The 21080-nt window shown below is 37.0% G+C and overlaps 1 protein-coding gene and 1 long non-coding RNA gene across 2 annotated transcripts in view; one reads left to right on the top strand and one right to left on the bottom strand.

The window, feature by feature from the left end:
* Nucleotides 1–434: 434 nt before the first annotated feature.
* LOC129768392 (retinol dehydrogenase 14) overlaps nt 435–21080 on the bottom strand; it is an 86066-nt gene continuing 65420 nt past the window's right edge. Inside the window, exon 4 of the mRNA XM_055770025.1 lies at nt 435–2707. Coding sequence (XP_055626000.1) covers nt 1968–2707 — 740 coding nt within the window. The 3' untranslated portion in view covers nt 435–1967. The remainder of the gene's footprint in view (nt 2708–21080) is intronic.
* Nucleotides 18206–20215, top strand: LOC129768393 (uncharacterized). Its single transcript, XR_008741671.1, has 5 exons — nt 18206–18313; nt 18370–18416; nt 18626–18674; nt 18859–18916; nt 19542–20215. It is a non-coding gene; the product is annotated as an uncharacterized LOC129768393 (long non-coding RNA).

The raw sequence follows: 21080 nt of genomic DNA, 5'->3' as shown, positions 1-21080 counted from the left end.
TTGACGTTTTTACGTGGTTTGTTTCAGCCCCCATTCTTAAACATTTGAATAGGTTCAGTCCAGTTATTTGTTTTCAAGAGACTTCACTTTTTCAGCTCATTCACCTCTAGCATTTGAATAAGGACGTGTGAAAATTGCAACGACTTGGAACTGAAACAAAATCCGCATAACTGCCAAACTGACTTCTTCGTTCATTGTTTTATGCAGGGATATATGCATTAGAATTCTGAAATAATTTTTGATTAGATCCCACAATATTGTTCCAATACTAAAAACAGCTAATCCAATACCAAAACAACACTGCTCCTGCTGCTGCCTTTGGTGTTTATATCATCGAATTTTGGTATTGAAAAGACATTGCTCTCCAATTTTTGATCTTATTCTTTATTTGGTATTTTGCTTCTTATATCAGGGATGTCCAAAACATATGTTTGTACCAATATTAAAATGACGTATCTTTATATATTTCCTTCGACTCGAGAAAGTATTTTTATTTTTTTTTAATTAACTAGCAAAATAAACACTATAGTGCCAATACATTTTATGCAAAGTATGCATTATATCTTTTTATTACGAACTATGCGTCAAATAAGAGAATTTAAATCATGCGTAATATTAATGCTATTTAGAACTAATAATCCTTTGAGTGACCAAAAGAAAGTAATATCCCATTGATGTAAACGGAAGCAAGGTTACTTGGGTTTTATATTCATATAAATTAAAGACTGATTAAAGATGATCTTTTGACTTTAAGAATGATTTGAAGGAACTAGAACATCTGATGTGTTCATACACTCAAAGCCAGCACGAGGGCTCTATAAACCATTTTGTGTGAGATTTATTACTATGAACATTTCACCAATCGTAGTTGAAGTGATAGATCATTTGGGTTAAATTTTAGAATGTTTTGAAGGTCCTAGAACATCTGATATTTATATAAACTCAAAGAGTAGGCTGTGGAATGGGATAAAAGTTAAGCGATAGAGGTTTTCCTGTATGCCACATTAGTAAATAACCCCAATTCTTTGATAAAATATTTATTGTAACATATACAAACTTTACATGTTTTCCTTAGTTTTTCTTGTTCTTCTTCGCTCTTTCTGGCACTACTTTTAAGCTTTTCGTACATTATGTGGTTATATTTCAACTTTATATTCTCTTTTTTTATCTCTCCTGATTACTCCCCGTGAAAAGTAGTTTTCGTAGTTTTTCGTAGCCTTATACCTTCCATCATAATGATCCCCTGCCTATACATATTCTTCGTTTTGTTAAAGTTATATGCAGAAAAAGTTATTTCAACAGTTTTAACAGGGTGAGGGAGGGATAATGTTTATATATTGTGGCTTTATTTTATATAAGATGGGTAAAACTGAAGCACAAATATAAAAAAGTGGATAAAACTGGATAATATTTCGAAAAACTGGAAGATTTTAGGATTTAACTGTTTGACTGTATCGAGAAAAAAAACTGGAAAAATCCAATTTGAACTGAAACATTGGCAACGCTGTTTGTATTAATGTGGGACATCGCTATAGACATACAAACATTCAAATTACAAACCAGTCAAGCTAAATAAAACTGTTTAATAAAAAGTAAAACATAGTTGCATGTAAAAAAATATTTTAATGTCTAACAAGTGTTCTTATCTGCATTTTGGTTACTCTATCACGGCCGAGAAACTTTTCTACCAAATTTGTGTGTTTTATTTCTCTATACAATGAATCTTTTTTTTTTATTCTGGACATAGACCGAAGTTCACGAAATCGATATAACCTATTATATATAAGGGCCCATTATGGAATCAATGGTCACTTTTTTAGAAAATAGTATCATACTTCGGAATAAAACTGAAATAAATGAATGCTTAATAATTTCAATTAATTCTATATTGCATCTTAACCAAATCCCTTGAGTTAACACTTAAAGCTGTGAGAAGTAAAACATATATATGTTGTGCACAAGTCTACCTAAATCCTAGAATCATCCTCTGTTAGTTTCACCAAAACTCGAGAGGCATCCCAAAGTTTACCCTGTATCTCCTTATCTTGTACTCGCTGGTTGAGTTCCGTCACTTTACAATTGCGAAAGTACTGTCCACTAATCTGTTCTACATCAGGCGAAATGGTCAAATAAACCGTCGTCCTGGCACCTTCTTCCGGCGTCCGGAAGCACATCTGAATGGGTTTAAACAGTAGACTTATCGGGAATGGGATATTGCGCCAGATACCCGTATCGATCACCCCTGGATGCAAGCAGTTGGCCGTGACACGGGTTCCCTCTAGACGTCGAGCCAACTCCTGGGTGAACATGATCTCAACAAACTTGGACAGATTGTACAAATGAACCGGAAACAGGGAGAAATAGTTCAGCGGGTTGATGTTACTCAGATCTCGTTTAACTCCGGCGTAGCGGTAAAGTTTCGAAGATACCACCACAATTCGACCCTGTTGCGAACGTTTCAGGGGTTCGATTAACAGATGCGTCAACAAGAACGGTCCATAGTAATTGGTAGCCATGGTGAATTCCAGTCCATCGGCGGTTGGCCGATTGAAGTACCCTTGTGCCACACCAGCGTTATGAATGAGAACATCGATCACCTGCTCCGTGTCGATGATGTCCTTTGCGAACTCTCGGACCGACTTCAATGAACTGACGTCGACGTATTTGATGATAAGGTTCGGATTTTTCGACTCAGCTTTTATTTCATCTATGGGAAGATAGAACAAATTTTATTTAATTGGGAGTTGTGGTTGGTGGTATGAAAAGCCTATACCGTTTAGGTGTGGTAGTAATACTCTTCGATAATGTGTATTAACTGTGTTAATATATTGTATCCCAAGCCTGTAATGAGTGTTTCAAATCAAATGGTAAACATGTGTGATGTGAGGATGTGAAGAAAATTTGTTTCATAGCTTGCACTGTCACTTAATGAAAAAGATTAAATGAGCTTCCTTCCGTATATTATCAAATGTAGCCCGGATATTATTCGAATACGAAAATATTAATAAAAAAGAACCTTTGTACCATATTCTTCTCATATACTAGTACTTTTGTGTTAAATGAATAACGTAATTTTCTAGGAATCACCATTCAAATAGCTAAATAGTGGTTACGAATTTTAGAATTACTGCGAATTTTTCATAACAAAAGTTAAAGAATATACTTTTCACATAAGCACACTAATTTGTTCACAATCTGTAATAAATTGATGGAACAGTGTGGTCATTCTCAAAAAAAAATTGAAAAATGGGTATTCAAATGTACCTCTGCGATTATCAATTTGATCACGACTTTCGCTATGTTTTATAAATTGTTTGAACAAAATGATGTTGTCAGTATATGTTGTCATATATCGTAATAATATTGTCTCAACATCTTGATTATCAACATATGTCTATCCCAAATCTGAAGTGCAAAAAAAAAGGTTTTTAACGAATTATCTTTTGAGTTGATATTTAGTCAAGTGTTAGAACGCCTTGAGGTGTTTAGGGTATTCTTTAAAATGTATTATTAAAATAGAACCAAAATATTGTTTATTGAGGCGCTCGTAGTTGTGCACGTGGGCGGCCTCTAAAATCGGAACATTTATTATGGGAATTTTACGGCTGATTTGACTGAAACTGACAATATGCTAGAATACATAAAAAATTAATTCACTAACGCATAGTGCAAGTTTTTTTAAAACTAAAAAAGTCGAATCTGTGGCTTTTTTTAGTACGAGCAAAAAAGAGGAGTTTTATTCTTTTTTGATTCTGCATGGCAAATCACGTGCTATGGCTCAAGTCACAGCGCTCTCAAAGGTGAATGGCGGGACTATAATTTGTCACTAGGTGAGATTTGAAGTCGTGTTCACATATGTGATCGACTCGGGTATCAAAAAGAAGTTGAAAAGTAAGGTAGCTTCCACAAAACTTTGCCATCCACGTCATTCGTCGCGCGGAATGAAGGGGATTTTATTAATTCTTCTGTGCAGCCGTGTAACGTAGTAACGCAAGGTGTTGTTGCATTTCAACGACAGATGGCAACAATGGAGGAGAGAAAGCTTTTAACAACTTCCATGATACACTGCGTTTCACAACTATAGAACCACTCGATTTTTTTGAGTTTCCAGAGATATGAAAGAAATCGGTTGAATTGGAGTATATTTTTTTATTTATTTATTTTTATTGATCATAACTTAACTTATTTAATATAATTATTACTACTATAACAGAGGTATGGGTTTCCTTGCAGTGTGGGGGGGTAGGGGTTACGAAAATGTCCACGCTTATCCACGGCCATGGGGGAGGGGGTTTAGATAATGTCCACGTGAAAAATCGTTAAATATTTATTCCAATCAGTAATAGAGGCCCATGGATTCCGTCAGGACAGAGACTGTTAAAAAACCACAAAAAAACTTGATATTTAGTGTTGATTGGAGGGATGACATCCGTCTCGGGTGTCACGTTACGCCACTGCATAGGTGTACGGATCGTATCTCTGGAGATCTTTTGACGTAGGACTACGTCTAACCGGAAGATATAGGGGGTGAAATGGAAATCTAGGCACTGAACAAGTAGGAAAAAATGCAAGATTTGGAACGCTTATAACTCGAGCATTTCTCAATAGATCGCAAAGGTTTTTGCATCAATTGATAGGAAATATATCTACGCATCTATCATAACGAATAACATTTCATTTTTCTTGAGATAAATAATTGAATAATTGTGAAATATCAAGCATTGTCAAAATGCACTATGTGCCCATTTTTGATTGGTCCATTTTGTGCTCCTCAAATCGTACCGACCAAAACGGGCAACCAGAGCAGCAGCGAAATAGAATGAGCACGATTGGAAAAGAAAAAGAAAAAAATGAACGAAACATTGGTCGCAGTCTCACACATGCGTAATTCTCGAGCCAGCCAGTCAGCTTAAAAATCCCCGCTCCGCTGCCGTAACGATCATTCTAATTCAAACCGTACACCACATCAGTTCGCATCACAACACATCAACAAACCAACCCAAGCAGCCATGTCTGGACATGGCAAAGGAGGAAAAGTGAAGGGAAAGGCAAAATCCCGCTCGAATCGCGTTGGTCTGGAGTTCCCCGCAAGGGTAGCTAGGCCGAGCGCGTTAGTACCAGTGCAACAGTCCACCTAGTCGGCGTTACATAGTTTCGGCCGCCGAAGTGATCGAGTTAGCCGGCAAAGCTGCTCGCGACGATAAGAAAACCCGCATTCGGAACAGAACAAATTAAGTTCGGTGGACATCAAGACAACAGGCAGTTGCAGCGAGTGGCGAGTGGCAAACGCAATCGCAAAACGGCAGCAGGAGCAGAAGAAAAAAGTTTGTTCTTGGTGGCAAATCCAGAACAAGGCGGCATCGAGGGCGTTCGAAATGGTTTTTTTCAAAACCACGAGTACTAAGTTTTCTAAATTGGAACCATTCCATAAAACAAGGCGCTTTTCAGGGCCATTAGACCTTCCAAAAAAGAGTTTAGGAAATACAGTTCAATGCTTTCTAAAACATTATCCAAAATAATAATAAAACACAAATAATTGATGATTTTTTCATCATTTGTTTGCCAGAATCTGATGAGTATGTGAATTTGGCAGTTGTTCTGAGCTTATTGATAGTTGGGGACTTTCCTGATTATTCAATTTTCACCAATTCTTGAATTGTTTCCAGATTGAAAGTACAGTAATTTACAATTAGTTCGACATTTAGCTAATTGGACGGACATGTAATGCGACTTATTTAGTTGGACATTTTTGTAAACATAGAGATCCAAATTATGACCCCACATTGAAAGTCGACACTGTACCACTGTCATCGCAAATGTTCAATTACAGGTTAAAATCGCCTCCAATGCGACACTGAGTGGCGCTTCGGCACGTCGCATTGAATGTAATTTACTGTACAACATGTCGCAAAGCTGGATGGGAAGAAATTTTCCAACTGTGAAAGCTGTGGCGAGTGGCAATAAATCGCTAAACAGGAAGGTTTAGCCGAACAAGATGGGAATATCGAGTGATAACAAAACAATAAACTCTTTGGATTGAAGATAATTTTGTGATCCTGAAAAGGACCCTTTTTAGCCTGCATGTGAATCCAACGAGCGAACAAATCGTAATGAATGTATTTTTTTGCCATCGCCCCCTTTTAACGCTCATTCGTTCGTCTCGTTGGACTCGCCCCTCTGGCTGAGTCTGCCGATTTGTCTCTATCCTGTGAGTGTGCACCGCTAGAGTATAAAACACGCGGACCCCAAAGAAATATCTTATTTTCTTTCAAACCGTAAACCCGCGTGGTTGTACGGCATCGGCATCGTGGACGTAACAAAGGAGGACAAGTTAAGGGAAAGGCAAAGTCTCACTCGAACCGTGCAGGTCTCCAGTTCCCTGTTGGTCGCATTCACTGATTGCTCCGCAAGGGTAACTAGGCCGAACGGATTGGTGCCGGAGCACCAGTATACCTAACAGCGATTATAGACTTTCGGCCGTCGGAGTGCTCGAGTTGGCTTGCAAAGCTGCTCACGACAATCAGAAAACCCGCATCAAGAACAGAGCAGCTTCGGATCGGCGCTCATCAAGGCAACAATTAGTTTCAGTGAGTGGCAAAGTGTTTCTCCGGCACGTCGCATTAAATGTAATTTACTGAACAACATGTCCCAAGCTGGATGGGAAAAAATTTTCCAACTGTGAAAGCTGTGGCGAGTGGCAAACGCAATAGCTAAACAGGAAGGTTTAACTGAACAAGATGGGAATATCGAGTGATAACAAAAACACAACACCAAAGGTTCTTTTCAGAACCATCAACATATTCATGAAGAGTAAACAGTAAACTAATCCATTTTTAAGGTAGATAGGTAGGTATTCACGTAGGAGAAGAAAATAAAACAATATATTTAAAATATATATTTAACAAAAGCTGTCCCCTTTGTATAGTCCTACGTCACTCCGGTTATGTCCCCGACATTACCCACCCGTCTTTTTCTTTTTCTTGCAATGATGTTTTTGACGTAGGATTACGTCTTTCGAGAACATATTGGGGTACAAACTGAAAATCGAACATCGAGCACATCGTGAAAATTGTCCAATTTCAAACGCTTATTGCTCAGTCATTTCTTGATGAATTGATGAAATTTTTGCGTCAATCAATTTTGGCACTCCATAACAATTTTTTATATTGAAGAAAATAATATATGACTTGAAACTAACTATCGAACAATTGAAAATTATCAACCTCTATCCTAACGGAAATACCCATTTCTGATTGGTCGAAATTGACGACACATGCGGCGGGTCCCTAACAGAGACATCAAAACTAAGCTGCCTGGGGAAATCGGCATTGCAAATACATTAAAGTAGGGGGAGCTTTTGTTCCTACCGAAATGTATTCTCTAACAGAGACATCAAAACCAAGGTACCCGGGGGAAATCGGCATTGCAAATATATGCAAATCGGGGGCATTTTTATTTTGCAAGTAAGGTGAGCGATACGATAATTCTAGCAAATAAAATTAGAATTTGGAACTTTAAAGTTGGTTGCTTCGTGAAATCTCATAACAATGACCGATCGTGTATTGTGAAAAAAATAACACAAGTGTAAGTGTAAAATTGTATATGGTAGCAGTTGTGTTAAAAATGACTTGATAAATGAAACGATTTATTTCAATTTTCATAAATAAAAACCAAGGTGTGCTTCCGCTCGAGAATGGGTCGTTTGGTTTTGTTGTGTTCATTTGTACCCAAGGAAAGCTCATACGGCGAGAAAAAAATGGGAAATGTGGAGGAATATTCGAAAAAGTTATTTCCCATATACTCTACATATAGTATTAGGTGTTGTTGTTGTTCTTCTTCTTGGATGGCACTAACGTTCTCAGTGGAACTTCTGCTTTCTCAACGTAGCTGCCGTAACTTGCGTCATTTTTATCAGTAGTACTTAGTTGATATTTATATGCCGGATAACACGCCTTAAATGTATTCTAGGGTGGCAAGCTCTTGGATAAGCGTGACCACAGTGCAGGTCGTGAGAAAATTCTTCGACGAAAAATCTCCCGACCAGAACGGGAATCGAACTCGAACCCCCGGCGTGATAATATGGGAGGCTAACCACTCGGCCACGGGAGCACATTGGGTGTTGTTAGTCCTATTAAAATTCGCATTGGGTTGAATAAACACTCAGAAATCAAAAATCATAAAACAAAATTACCTTTTCCATTTCAAATATGTAACATGTTTTCACTGATGAGAAAAATTGATAATTGTGTTCGGTATTGATAATTATCTTATATTAAATTGGTGATTTTTTTTTCTTCATTTCATCCATACATAACACAGGAGGCAGCTCGCTTAGGGTCACAAAGGGCGGTTTTCATCGTATCTCGTTCCACTTCGTTATCTTTTTATCTGATACGCACCATCCAACGACTGTTTACCATCCTTCTGTCATCATCACTCGGTAAACACTGGTGGAGTGAAAAAACAATACTCAACAATCAAACAAAACGGCTCTTTTCAGGGCCTCCAAATCTTTGTCAAAGAGTTTAACGATGTAAATCTTCAAACATATCCAAAATCAACAGATAGCCTAACGGAATCCTACGTCAACTATGCGGTCGTGTCTCGGACACAACCCTCCTGTGACTTTTTGACGTAGGACTACGTCTAACCGGAAGATATAGGGGGTGAAATGGAAATCTAGGCACTGAACAAGTAGGAAAAAATGCAAGATTTGGAACGCTTATAACTCGAGCATTTCTCAATAAATAATTGAATAATTGTGAAATATCAAGCATTGTCCAAATGCACCATGTGCCCATTTTTGATTGGTCCATTTTGTGCTCCTCAAATCGTACCGACCAAAACGGCCAACAGAGCAGCAGCGAAATAGAATGAAGCACGATTGGAAAGGAAAAGAAAAAAAATGAACGAATCATTTGTCGCAGTCTCACACATGCGTAATTCTCGAGCCAGCCAGTCAGCTTAAAAATCCCCGCTCCGCTGCCGTAATGATCATTCTCATCCAAACCGTACACCACATCGGTTCGCATAACAACACATCAACAAACCAACCCAAGCAGCCATGTCTGGACATGGTAAAGGAGGAAAAGTGAAGGGAAATGCAAAATCCCGCTCGAACCGTGTTGATATGGAGTTCCCCGCAAGGGTAGCTAGGTCGAGCGCGTTAGTACCAGTGCACCAGTCCACCTAGCCGGCGTTATATAGTTTCGGCCGCCGAAGTGATCGAGTTGGCTGATAAAGCTGCTCGCGACGATAAGAAAAACCGCATTCAGAACAGAACACATCAAGACGACAACAGGCATTTGCAGCGTGTGGCGAGTGGCAAACGCAATCGCAAAACGGCATCAGGTAGCAGAAGAAAAAAGTTTGTTCTTTATACAAACTGCTTTGGTGGCAAATCCAGAACAAGGCGGCATCGAGGGCGTTCGAAATGGTTTTTTTCAAAACCACGATTACTAAGTTTTCTAAATTGGAACCATTCCATACAACAAGGCGCTTTTCAGGGCCATTAACCTTTCCAAAAAAGAGTTTAGGAAATACAGTTCAATGCTTTCTAAAACAATATCCAAAATAATAATGAAACACAAATTGATTTTTTCATAATTTGTTTGAATATGATGAGTATGTGAATTTGGCAGTTGTTCTGAGCTTATTGATGGTTGGGGACTTTCCCGATTATTCAATTCTCATCAATTCTTAAATTGCTTCTAGATTGAAAGTACAGTAATTTACATTTAGCTCGGGTCATTCTTTGGACTCACGAAAATCGAAAATCTTTTTTTCGATTTTCCGATCTTCTTGGTTGCAGTTTTTTTTTGTAATTTTTTTTTCATTGAACATTGATTTCAATCTCATCCAAAACCACCTGAAACATTTCATAAATATTTCAAATTTCAAGGTCGTGAATTTGTATGGCTATTTTGTAAGTTTGGTCATTACAAAACAAGTGATCACAAATTATATTAACACCATCACATTAACACATTGCGGACCGCTCACGAGTTTTTTCGTGTTTCGCGTTCTGTCTGTTACGGATGGATCACGAGTTAACCCGTGATTTCTACACTTGAAGGTTAAATCCTTGGTTTGCCAAGAATTTAACAAGGCCTACCGACGGCTCGCCTTCGTCTCATCCACATCGATGGAAACGATATCATTCGTGGAATCTGAACAAATGAAGTAATTAATGTGTTAACTAGGCTGGCAGTAAAAATTGTGCAGAAATTGGATGACATCGGGTTTAGCTGAAGCGTTCTCTTCTAGACCTGAGACTAATACAGTAAACTTTCACTAACTATGCGAAAAGGGAAAACCAGTTATCGGCATTCGCGTTTTAACTGGTCCGGCATGTTAAACGTCAAATAAAATTCGAGGGGAACTTCAATAAATTGTTTTATTCGCGTTGATCATGAAATTGGATAAACAAAAAATTTCCGTAATTTGACATCAATTCATGAAATACAGATTCTGGTGAAATTGGCGTTAATTTTGTGAAGAAGTGAGAGACACTATATATATAGATATAGACACTGGAATATTGGTTTTTTGAACTTTTCACGCCTGGACGAAACAAAAAAAGTTTAAATAGCCAGTCTTATAAATGAAGATAGTTACTATGTCCTATAATATATACTTTAATTCGACCGACTTCTTCTCTGGAAACTCAACGAAAATGAGTGGTACTATAGTTGTGAAACGCAGTGTATCAGAAACACTGAAATAAAATCGTTGGACGAGAAGCCTTCAGTCTTGATAATAATATTAGCATATTAACTCTCAACTCTCTCAACGCGTGTCTTTTGAAAAGGACCTATCTGCATTGATAATTTCTCGTCATCAACATTCCCTAGTGAGCTCAATGATCAGGAGTGTAGAATGGAGCCTCGTTTATCGAGGTATGTGGCAAAATTGGCGCAAAATCTGTCTGTAAGAACGTGGTTATCGAAAAAAAAGTCAATGAAGAGAATCGATTGAAGCCGGTATCAATATTATAAATAAATTATAATATTCATCACAAGAACATAATGAAGTATGTATGGTGGATGAGAACTTCTCTATTTTTTTTGCCAAGTGGATACAAAAAAAACTTTAACACCTCCTGAATATGTGGTCTTTTATGTTAGACTAATTAAATAAATTGAGGGGCGTAGAATGAAAGGAGTGTAAGTGATTTGATCGATTTCTCTACATCGACTCTCTCTTTTGGTCATAACTTAGCTGCAAATACATTCCGTACTGTATTTAGCAATGTGGAAGATATGTCAGAACCTCATCTATCGGACTCTATAGCAAACTTACATTGGAACGTTTTTGCAGTTAAGTTGTTAACTAAAGAAAAAGTTGATGAAGAGAAATCGATCAAGTCACTTACACCCCTTGCATTCTAAGCCCCTCAATTATAAGTTTCGTTAAATCATTGTACCACGCATCTTCGGTAGGCTGACCAATCAACATTGATGTGTGTCTTTATTTCGAAAACATTCGGCATAGTGCAAAGTCTCCTAATGTTGTGAAGACGTTTAAAATTATTCATAATACTTGCAGACTCTTTGTGGAGAATGAGTAAAACTATCGTTATTTCTGACCGACAACGTGAAGTTCAGTTTAGTGAGTAGCTATGAATGGTGACCTCTTTTAGAGGTCGGTTTCCTGAAAACAAAGTTTGTATCAATCATGGAGAAGATATGTGAAAACATTCTTATCGTTCAAAAAAAAAATCACATGGCGGCCCTGCCAACAAAATATACAAAATATAACGAATTTGTGTAATATGCGAAGAAAGTCCTATTTTCACTGCGGTGAAAATTTTGCAAAAAAAAACTCAAATTTGAGCTCCAGTAGCGAGCTAGATCGATTTTTAAGTCAATGTTTTGTTAGTCAACATCAACTTAAACTGTAGATGGAGTATAAAGAAAACAGAGTCACACATTGAATGAATAGCACTGAAAGAAATAGCATAGAAAATGATGTACCTTGAGGGCCACGACTTTGAAAATGTGTTTTCGCATGACGAAACGAATGACGTCAAGTAATTGTGTGCAGTTTTTTGGAATTTTTTGAATAATATGGTAACTGAAAGTAACCATATGTGTTCTATAATCACTGTTCATCACAATGGTGTCATAAAAAACGATTAGTGTCTTCAGCGAAGTTATGTATTTCAATTTGACCTAAAACTTTGTGTAAGGTGTTTTAATGTACCGTCGATGAGGGTGAGCATGGGTCAAAAACGGAGTAATATCTTGATAGATATTGCGAATATTTTTTAAAGCTGTGAGCCGTTTAATAGGAGATACATTTTCACTACTTCCAATGCATAATACTTAACTGGGTTACAAATAGTTATAATTTAATAATTCATCAAAGTTTGATGTGTAGATACCCATCAAATAACAACTCAGAACAATTTCATGCCCAGCATTATATAGATCTACTAGAATCTAGAAGGAACTTTCATTCAATCGCAGTTCAGTGAAACATTAATGTTATACAACAATTCCCTGGAAACTCGTAAATTCATCATTAGAGAACATATCTACGTAATCAGAATTGCGTTTTACTCTAATTTACGATAGTTATTCGACAAAAAGTTCAGAAACTTCCTTTTTTTTGTTAGAGAATAGCGCTCAACTTAGTAAGAATAAAAATGAACATGTCCAATTGTCCGGATCCATATTCTGAACAACTCTCTGAAGACACTCATCCTCTAAAGTAGGATGAGAAAAGATCTTTTTTCAGAACGGCACCGCTGAGCGGTAGTTCGTGGCCGACAGGAATACCGCGCAGGCTGTCTGGAAGAGAGCGATTTAAAGAATCAATTTTTTCGTCCGTTTAATATAGAAACGTAAATTATACGAAAAATACAAAAATACAAAATACGGGCTCACGATTACAACCGCGTTGATGCTTTGAAGTCATCGAAGGTGAACATTCTGAAAACTACATCAACTACATGGCATTGTTAACTACATCAAAGCATGATCTCCAAATACTTTCCTCGAGTAAACGACTCACGAAAATGTGTTCTTCATCATCTGAAGACGATAAACTTGGATCTACATAACAGCCAAACAAATTTGATTTAGTTGTTGCCGGTTTGTACAAAAATACCGATCAGATCATGTTCGTGCAAAATAAGTGCAATTTTCATACTTTCCAACTATGTTTCACAGATTGTGCTCACAAATGGCACCATCAGTGCATTAAATTTTCACCAAATTTTCTGATGAGCAAATTCTCGCGCTTTCTGAATGAAAATTGTTAAACCTTTATAAAAAAAACGGACGGAAAATTAAGCGTAAATTAATGAAAATACAACAAATTGTTTGGAATTCAGAACATCATGATTAGGCTCTCATCTGTATGAGAAAATTTATCTAGCATACCTTTGGTAAATGTCAATTCACCTTGGGCCGTCAAAACGACAGCGGGCTTCATTTAGTCGAGGCTCAAACCTATATAAATATGACCCCATGAAGGAATCCTCGATATAATTAATAAATCGCTCGAAAAATATCGATATCTAGGAGCGTTGTGCATGTTGTGAAGCATCGATAAATATAAATAAGTATTCTGCATTAAAAGTTTGCACGACGATGGAGATTTTTTTCTGGATATTTCTATAATTGAACAGTTTGTTTCGTAGCTGTAAAACTACTAAATTTACAAAAAAAAAATTCCGATGTTGCATAACTATAGAACTATCATCCTTAGCTCTCAATCAGTCCGAACAACTTCGGATTTTGTTCATAACAAATAGATGTTTATTGATTTTGAGTTGTTTTGTTTTGAATTTTGAATATTTCATTCAAAGTAATGGCCATTGCACAATGGTCCAGGAGATGCATTTAAGTGGAAATAAGCATTTAGAGCTCGACAGTTATTCTATTATTCTGTCTTAGAGAAAGTTGTTACTCATGATAGAGCGCTCGTTTTATGTTGTCAAAAATAGGATGACCAAAATTTTCGATGAAATAAAAAATCTAACTTTCTTATCTTAATAGATAGAGGTAAACATAGTTCGACAATGTTGTAGATCCAATTAAAGGGTGTGTCACATCAAATTGCATCACGGAAAAAACGCTGTAGAAATTTAATTTTTAGGAATTATATCTTCAGCTTTCGCTTATAATCAGATAAGAGTGTATAGATAACGTTGACCATGTTTCACTGTCAATTTTTCGTAAATTTGGAAAAATGTCGAACGAAAAAGAGCGTCGTGAATTAATCCTGTGCACTCATTTCGAGAATCCGGAGTTGTCACATCGGGACATCGGTAAGATGCTGGGAATCGTCCAATCCACGGTCAGCAGAGTACTAAAACGATACTTCGAGAACCTAACCATCGACCGGAAGGTGAAGAACGGCAAAAATGGATGCTCCGTCAGTGAATAAGATCACAAGCGCGCAGTTAAGCAGTTTAGACGTGATCCGAGAAGTTCGGTCCGGGATGTCGCCAATAAGCTGAATTTGTCAAGTTCATTCGTCCAGCGGACCAAGTAGCGGGAGGGCCTGCGTACATACAAGGTTCAGAAGGCTCCTAACCGCGACGAAAGGCAAAACATGGTGGGGAAGAGACGAGCCCGGAAGCTGTACACCGAAATGCTGACGAAGCCGCATTGCCTGGTAATGGACGACGAAACCTACGTCAAAGCGGACTTTCGTCAGCTGCCGGGCCTGTTGTTCTTCTCCGCAGAGGACAAATTCAGCGTTCCGGAGGAGATTCGCAAGCAGAAACTATCCAAGTTTGCCAAAAAGTACATGGTGTGGCAAGCGATCTGCTCTTGCGGAAAGCGGAGCGCCCCCTTCGTGATGACCGGCACGGTAAACGGGCAGGTTTACCTTAAGGAGTGCCTACAGAAGCGCTTACTACCACTATTGAAGCATGCTCTTTTCATTTGTTTGTCATTCTTTCTGGGGCAAACGTAAACAGAGTTTATTGGCGGCATTTGAAAGAGCATATTTCACTCTACATGATGTGTGATTTTCAAAACTGTTATTTTTTGTGTTTGAGTAAATTAAAATTGAATAGGATTAAGATTTTTTTTTTTCGATTGGTTCGACAACTCGCAAGCAGATCGGACAAGTTATCAATCGATCCAACAAAGGTGTTTTTTTCACATCAAATAATAGTGTACTTCATCGGTTGCGCTTGCGAGTGTAGTGAAATTTGAAGTGGTGCGCGCTGAGGGTCCAAATCAGACACATTCATCACACACGCCACACAGCCGCGGCAAGTAGAATTTTTTTTTTTTTTGTTTCCCTATCATTCCTTCTACCTTCTGTGCACGATTTACACCATTGTTCAACTTTGTATTAACCAAATCGGCAAACGTTGGCATTAGGGGTGATCATTATTTCTTATATACCGTTGAACTTTTATTGGAACTTTTTTTCATTTTACCATTTTATTTGACATAAAATAAATCATAACCTTATAAAAAAATATTTTTTTTTTTCACTCATTTATTTATTTTGAATCATTATATTCTGTTCATATCGAACAGTTGACCGATTTTTTTTATATGGCTGAGGGCGGGAAGGATCCCCCATCGACGCCATTGAAAATTTCCGATACCGATCCTCCTCCTGAAGAGCAGGAAGATGAAGCAGAAGTTGAGGAAGAAACTTCTGTATATGAAGTTGGAAGTTCCGAAGATGAGGACATTGACGAAAAACAGGATTTTCGTCCAAACGAATACCATGAAGGCTCCAAAGGCCCATTCATTGTATACTTTAGACGGAAATCTAAACCTCTCAATGTCATTCGTATCTCGAAGGAACTTAAGGTGGGACCACAATGCCGCGCTATGCGTCGCATTGCGACAATTGTGCTTTGACACTTCATTTTAAATATGTGGGTTTCCATTTAGTCAAACACAATAATGCGTTGCGTCATTAGCATCGTTGTACCAAACGCTAGCATTTGTTCTAAACTGCGCAGTTAAGCAGTTTAGACGTGATCCGAGAAGTTCGGTCCGGGATGTCGCCAATAAGCTGAATTTGTCAAGTTCATTCGTCCAGCGGACCAAGTAGCGGGAGGGCCTGAGTACATACAAGGTTCAGAAGGCTCCTAACCGCGACGAAAGGCAAAACATGGTGGGAAGAGACGAGCCCGGAAGCTGTACACCGAAATGCTGACGAAGCCGCATTGCCTGGTAATGGACGACGAAACCTACGTCAAAGCGGACTTTCGTCAGTTGCCGGGCCTGTTGTTCTTCTCCGCAGAGGACAAATTCAGCGTTCCGGAGGAGATTCGCAAGCAGAAACTATCCAAGTTTGCCAAAAAGTACATGGTGTGGCAAGCGATCTGCTCTTGCGGAAAGCGGAGCGCCCCCTTCGTGATGACCGGCACGGTAAACGGGCAGGTTTACCTTAAGGAGTGCCTACAGAAGCGCTTACTACCACTATTGAAGCAGCACGAGGGCTCGACCATCTTCTGGCCGGATCTCGCTTCGTGCCACTATTCAAAGGACGTGTTGGAGTGGTACGAAGCCAACGGGGTCACCTTCGTGCCAAAGGAAATGAACCCGCCCAACGCGCCGAAGCTTCGCCCAATAGAGAAATATTGGGCGATTATGAAGCAGGCCCTCCGGAAGAACCCAAAAGTTGTCAAATCGGAGGCGGACTTAAAGTGAAAATGGATTTCTGTTCAAAAAAAACTACAACCTGACTTTGTACAGAACCTTATGGACGGGGTAAAGAGGAAGGTGCGAGCATACGGGCTTGGGCTCGAAGTATGAATAAAAAGAAAATGCCAAAAGTTGTTTAATAGTTTTTATTTTACTGTCTAAAATTTTCAAAAGGATCGGTCTACTGGGCGAATTTCTACAGCGTTTTTTCCGTGATGCAATTTGAGACATCTTTGTAGAACAAAGTTTTTCTCTATCTCTTGAAATAACCGATATAGCACCTTTTTTCTAAGTTACGTTAGGGTCACCATGAATAAAAATTTTATGTTTCAAATTATACATGCAAACTGTCTTCGAAAGACTTTTAGAGATTACTAATACAAACATTTTTCGATGCAGAACTTGTCAATATCTCAACTTTACTCAAAGTTATTGATATTTCTTCCCAAAAAACATGCTCTTTTCATTTGTTTGTCATTCTTTCTGGGGCAAACGTAAACAGAGTTTATTGGCGGCATTTGAAAGAGCATATTTCACTCTACATGATGTGTGATTTTCAAAACTGTTATTTTTTGTGTTTGAGTAAATTAAAATTGAATAGGATTAAGATTTTTTTTTTTTCGATTGGTTCGACAACTCGCAAGCAGATCGGACAAGTTATCAATCGATCCAACAAAGGTGTTTTTTTCACATTAAATAATAGTGTACTTTTTCATCGGTTGCGCTTGCGAGTGTAGCGAAATTTGAAGTGGTGCGCGCTGAGGGTCCAAATCAGACACATTCATCACACACGCCACACAGCCGCGGCAAGTAGAAATTTATTTTTTTTTGTTACCCTATCCTTCTACCTTCTGTGCACGATTTACACCATTGTTCAACTTTGTATTAACCAAATCGGCAAACGTTGGCATTAGGGGTGATCATTATTTCTTATATACCGTTGAACTTTTATTGGAACTTTTTTTCATTTTACCATTTTATTTGACATAAAATAAATCATAACCTTATAAAAAAATATTTTTGTTTTCACTCATTTATTTATTTTGAATCATTATATTCTGTTCATATCGAACAGTTGACCGATTTTTTTTATATGGCTGAGGGCGGGAAGGATCCCCCATCGACGCCATTGAAAATTTCCGATACCGATCCTCCTCCTGAAGAGCAGGAAGATGAAGCAGAAGTTGAGGAAGAAACTTCTGTATATGAAGTTGGAAGTTCCGAAGATGAGGACATTGACGAAAAACAGGATTTTCGTCCAAACGAATACCATGAAGGCTCCAAAGGCCCATTAATTGTATACTTTAGACGGAAATCTAAACCTCTCAATGTCATTCGTATCTCGAAGGAACTTAAGGTGGGACCACAATGCCGCGCTATGCGTCGCATTGCGACAATTGTGCTTTGACACTTCATTTTAAATATGTGGGTTTCCATTTACCCAGTTTAAAATCTATTCGAGCGGTTATAAGCACGGTGTCGGTCGAGTGACGAAAAGTGCTACAAAAGTGCCGGAATTTTACCCCGCCTTGCCACCCGCAGGCAGCACTACCCTAAGCTTCTGCTATAATCACAATAAAACTACACGAATTGAGCGAATCGCCATCAAGCAGCATATTTTCTCCTCATTGAACTGTCAAAACACAACACAACAGTTTTAGGAAAGAGGAACGATTTTTGTAAGTATTAAAAATTGCTTTTATTTTCAGTTTAAACATAATTTAATTCGTTTCAGATTGGCTTGATCGAACTCCCGAACTGCAGAGTAGACAGATAGTACAGGTGAGTAAGTTTATTTAATTGTTCTATAAGAAAAGGTCGGCACTATTAAAATAATTGTGTCGGATAATTTTCCCGTATCCAGGGATGTGACCGGAATAAATATTTGTTATCTGATAACGAATATTTATTCCGGTAATATAATAAAAATAGTATCGTTTTTATAGGCTATATTTTATATACATGTATACTATTTATTTTTTTTATTTCAGGATTATTTCACATTGCCTTCCACCGCTCCACCGACAGCAGTAAATACAGGTGAGTGCTATGATTTATTTTTTCGTATAATTTGAACGTTTTTTGCTATGAAGGGAATCGATCTAAAGGTAAAAACGGTTCCTTGTTTCTGGTTTTATGTAGACCAAGGAATCGTTTTTGTTATCGTTCCTATTATCTTTAACGTGTGATGTACTTGCGTACTAATTATTTTATTCATTTTCAGGTTAATCTCGCATTGCCTTCCACCGCTCCACCGACAGCAGGCATCATAGTAAATACGGGTGAAAATGAATTATCCACAATATGAAAAATAAAAAAAATTTAGTTATTAAATTTAAAATACAATAATTTATTATCTGTTTTACGTATTCCAAAATATAATTTATTCAAGATAAATTTAAATTAAATTTAATAGATACAAAAATAATAAATAAAATGTGTACATATACAGTGGAAGCCCGATTATCCGCGAGCGAATGATCCGAGGTGCGGATTATACGCGACAGCGAGTTTCATAGTAAATTCATAGGCCTTTCAGGAATTTGTCAGTAGTGATAGGATAATGCACTTTTGTTTTGATCATGGCTTTCACATTATCTGGATAATGGTGTACAGAACCTTCTAGATGGATAGTTTAATAATTGATAAAACATATTTTTCATGCTGAAATATCTTTTTTTTCGTGTTTGGAACTCATGTTTAGTTCGTTATTGCGTTATTCGTGGTGAGCTAGCCAGACTATTCCACGGATAATCGAGGTTCTACTGTATATAGAATAACAATATAATATTAAGAATGAGCAAATTTCAGAAAAAAAAACAAAAACAACTGTAGAACTGTTTATCCTTGTTTCGATTTGAAACTGCATCATAAACTCATTATGATTATTTCATAATTCCTCAACAGATTTACTAAACATAGTCTACTAGTCTACTATCAGATTACAAACAGCTGCACTGCACCCCTTCTGGTAGAAAAGGACAAAAAAAGGCTACGGAACGATTTTCACCTAAGAAGCTGGCTGATTAATCAGGACTGTTTTGCCCTCGTTGGCAATGACAATATCCCTTGGAAGCGAATGTTTGGAAAAATCGGATTACGACACATCTATTTTGCTTACTGGCTTCGGACATATCCGATAGTACCCTTCCATTAGAGTGATAATTAGAAAGGGAAATTATAATTCTTGCTTAATGATACCTATCGATTCCAAACTATAAAATTGCCAAGTAAAAAGTGCATCTTTCTGTGCTACCACATTAGTAATCGCATTAGGAATCGATTTCTATTAACAAAACACCTCCAAATCTCGTAGTGATGCTTATCGAACAATTCTATTTATTTAAAACCATTTTAACCATTACAAAAATAAAAATCAGCTACAATATATGAACCCGCCAACGGCAATCTACGGTCACTCTGAACTGAGTCTAATAAGTCGTGCAAAAATAATTATATTAACTGATTATCACATCAATTGTTCACATTTATTTTAATTCATTGGTTTGTTTTATTTATAGAATAATTTATCCGCAATACGATAAATGAAAAAGTAGAATTTGTATTTTTGGTTGATAAATTAAATTAGATGAATTAATTTGTTGTTTTTTTTCGATTTCCAAAACTATAACTAATTTGTTATTCAAAATTAAAAAAATTAATATTATTTTTATTTTTTAATTAAATATATGATTTTAATTAAATATATTTTTAATTTTAATTAAATATATGAAATCAATATACGGAAATTACTGAAAATTTCTTGTTTAAAAGAAAAAAAAAATAATATTAATATATAGAATTACATCGTAAAACATTACATTATACCTTTATCATTTATATTTAATTAAAACGATAGATTTATTTGTAAGGTTTTTGGATTTCAAAAATATAATTAATTAAAAAAATTATAATTTTTAGCATATAAAAAATTCTCTGCAGGCAAATGAATATACAAGAAAACATAATATATCCTATATAAAGAAATCACCGAAAACTTTTGTACTGAACGATGATATAATGTAATAGATTAGAAATGTACAGAAAGAAATTAAATATTCACATTAATATTATTATATAGTACACATATTTTTAACATGAATATGTATTTAGATGTACATTATAGAACTTAGGAAACAATCGATAAATTGATGATTGTATTTAAAATTGCAATTGTATTCAAGTGTAAATTCTAGAAATAAAATACATATTTTTTATCAACGGTATTTCTTTCATTACTTTTTATTATCATTTCCTTGAAAAGAAACAGAGCCATAATAAGGGTCGAGCAGTTTTGCGCGTGGTCGACGCGGTGCCAGATTGGCCCAATGTTGGCTCATAATTGGTTGTCGAATACGGAGGGTAGGTCGACAAAATCATTGCAAAATGGCACGACATCGGTACCGTTGTCGACACCATTTGTTGGGACCAATTCGGCACAACAAT

This window comes from Toxorhynchites rutilus, chromosome 2 (assembly GCF_029784135.1).
Source record: "Toxorhynchites rutilus septentrionalis strain SRP chromosome 2, ASM2978413v1, whole genome shotgun sequence".
NCBI lineage: Eukaryota > Metazoa > Arthropoda > Insecta > Diptera > Culicidae > Toxorhynchites > Toxorhynchites rutilus.
The sequence above is the reverse complement of the archived record's forward strand: the minus strand, read 5'-3'. Positions and strand labels throughout refer to the sequence as shown.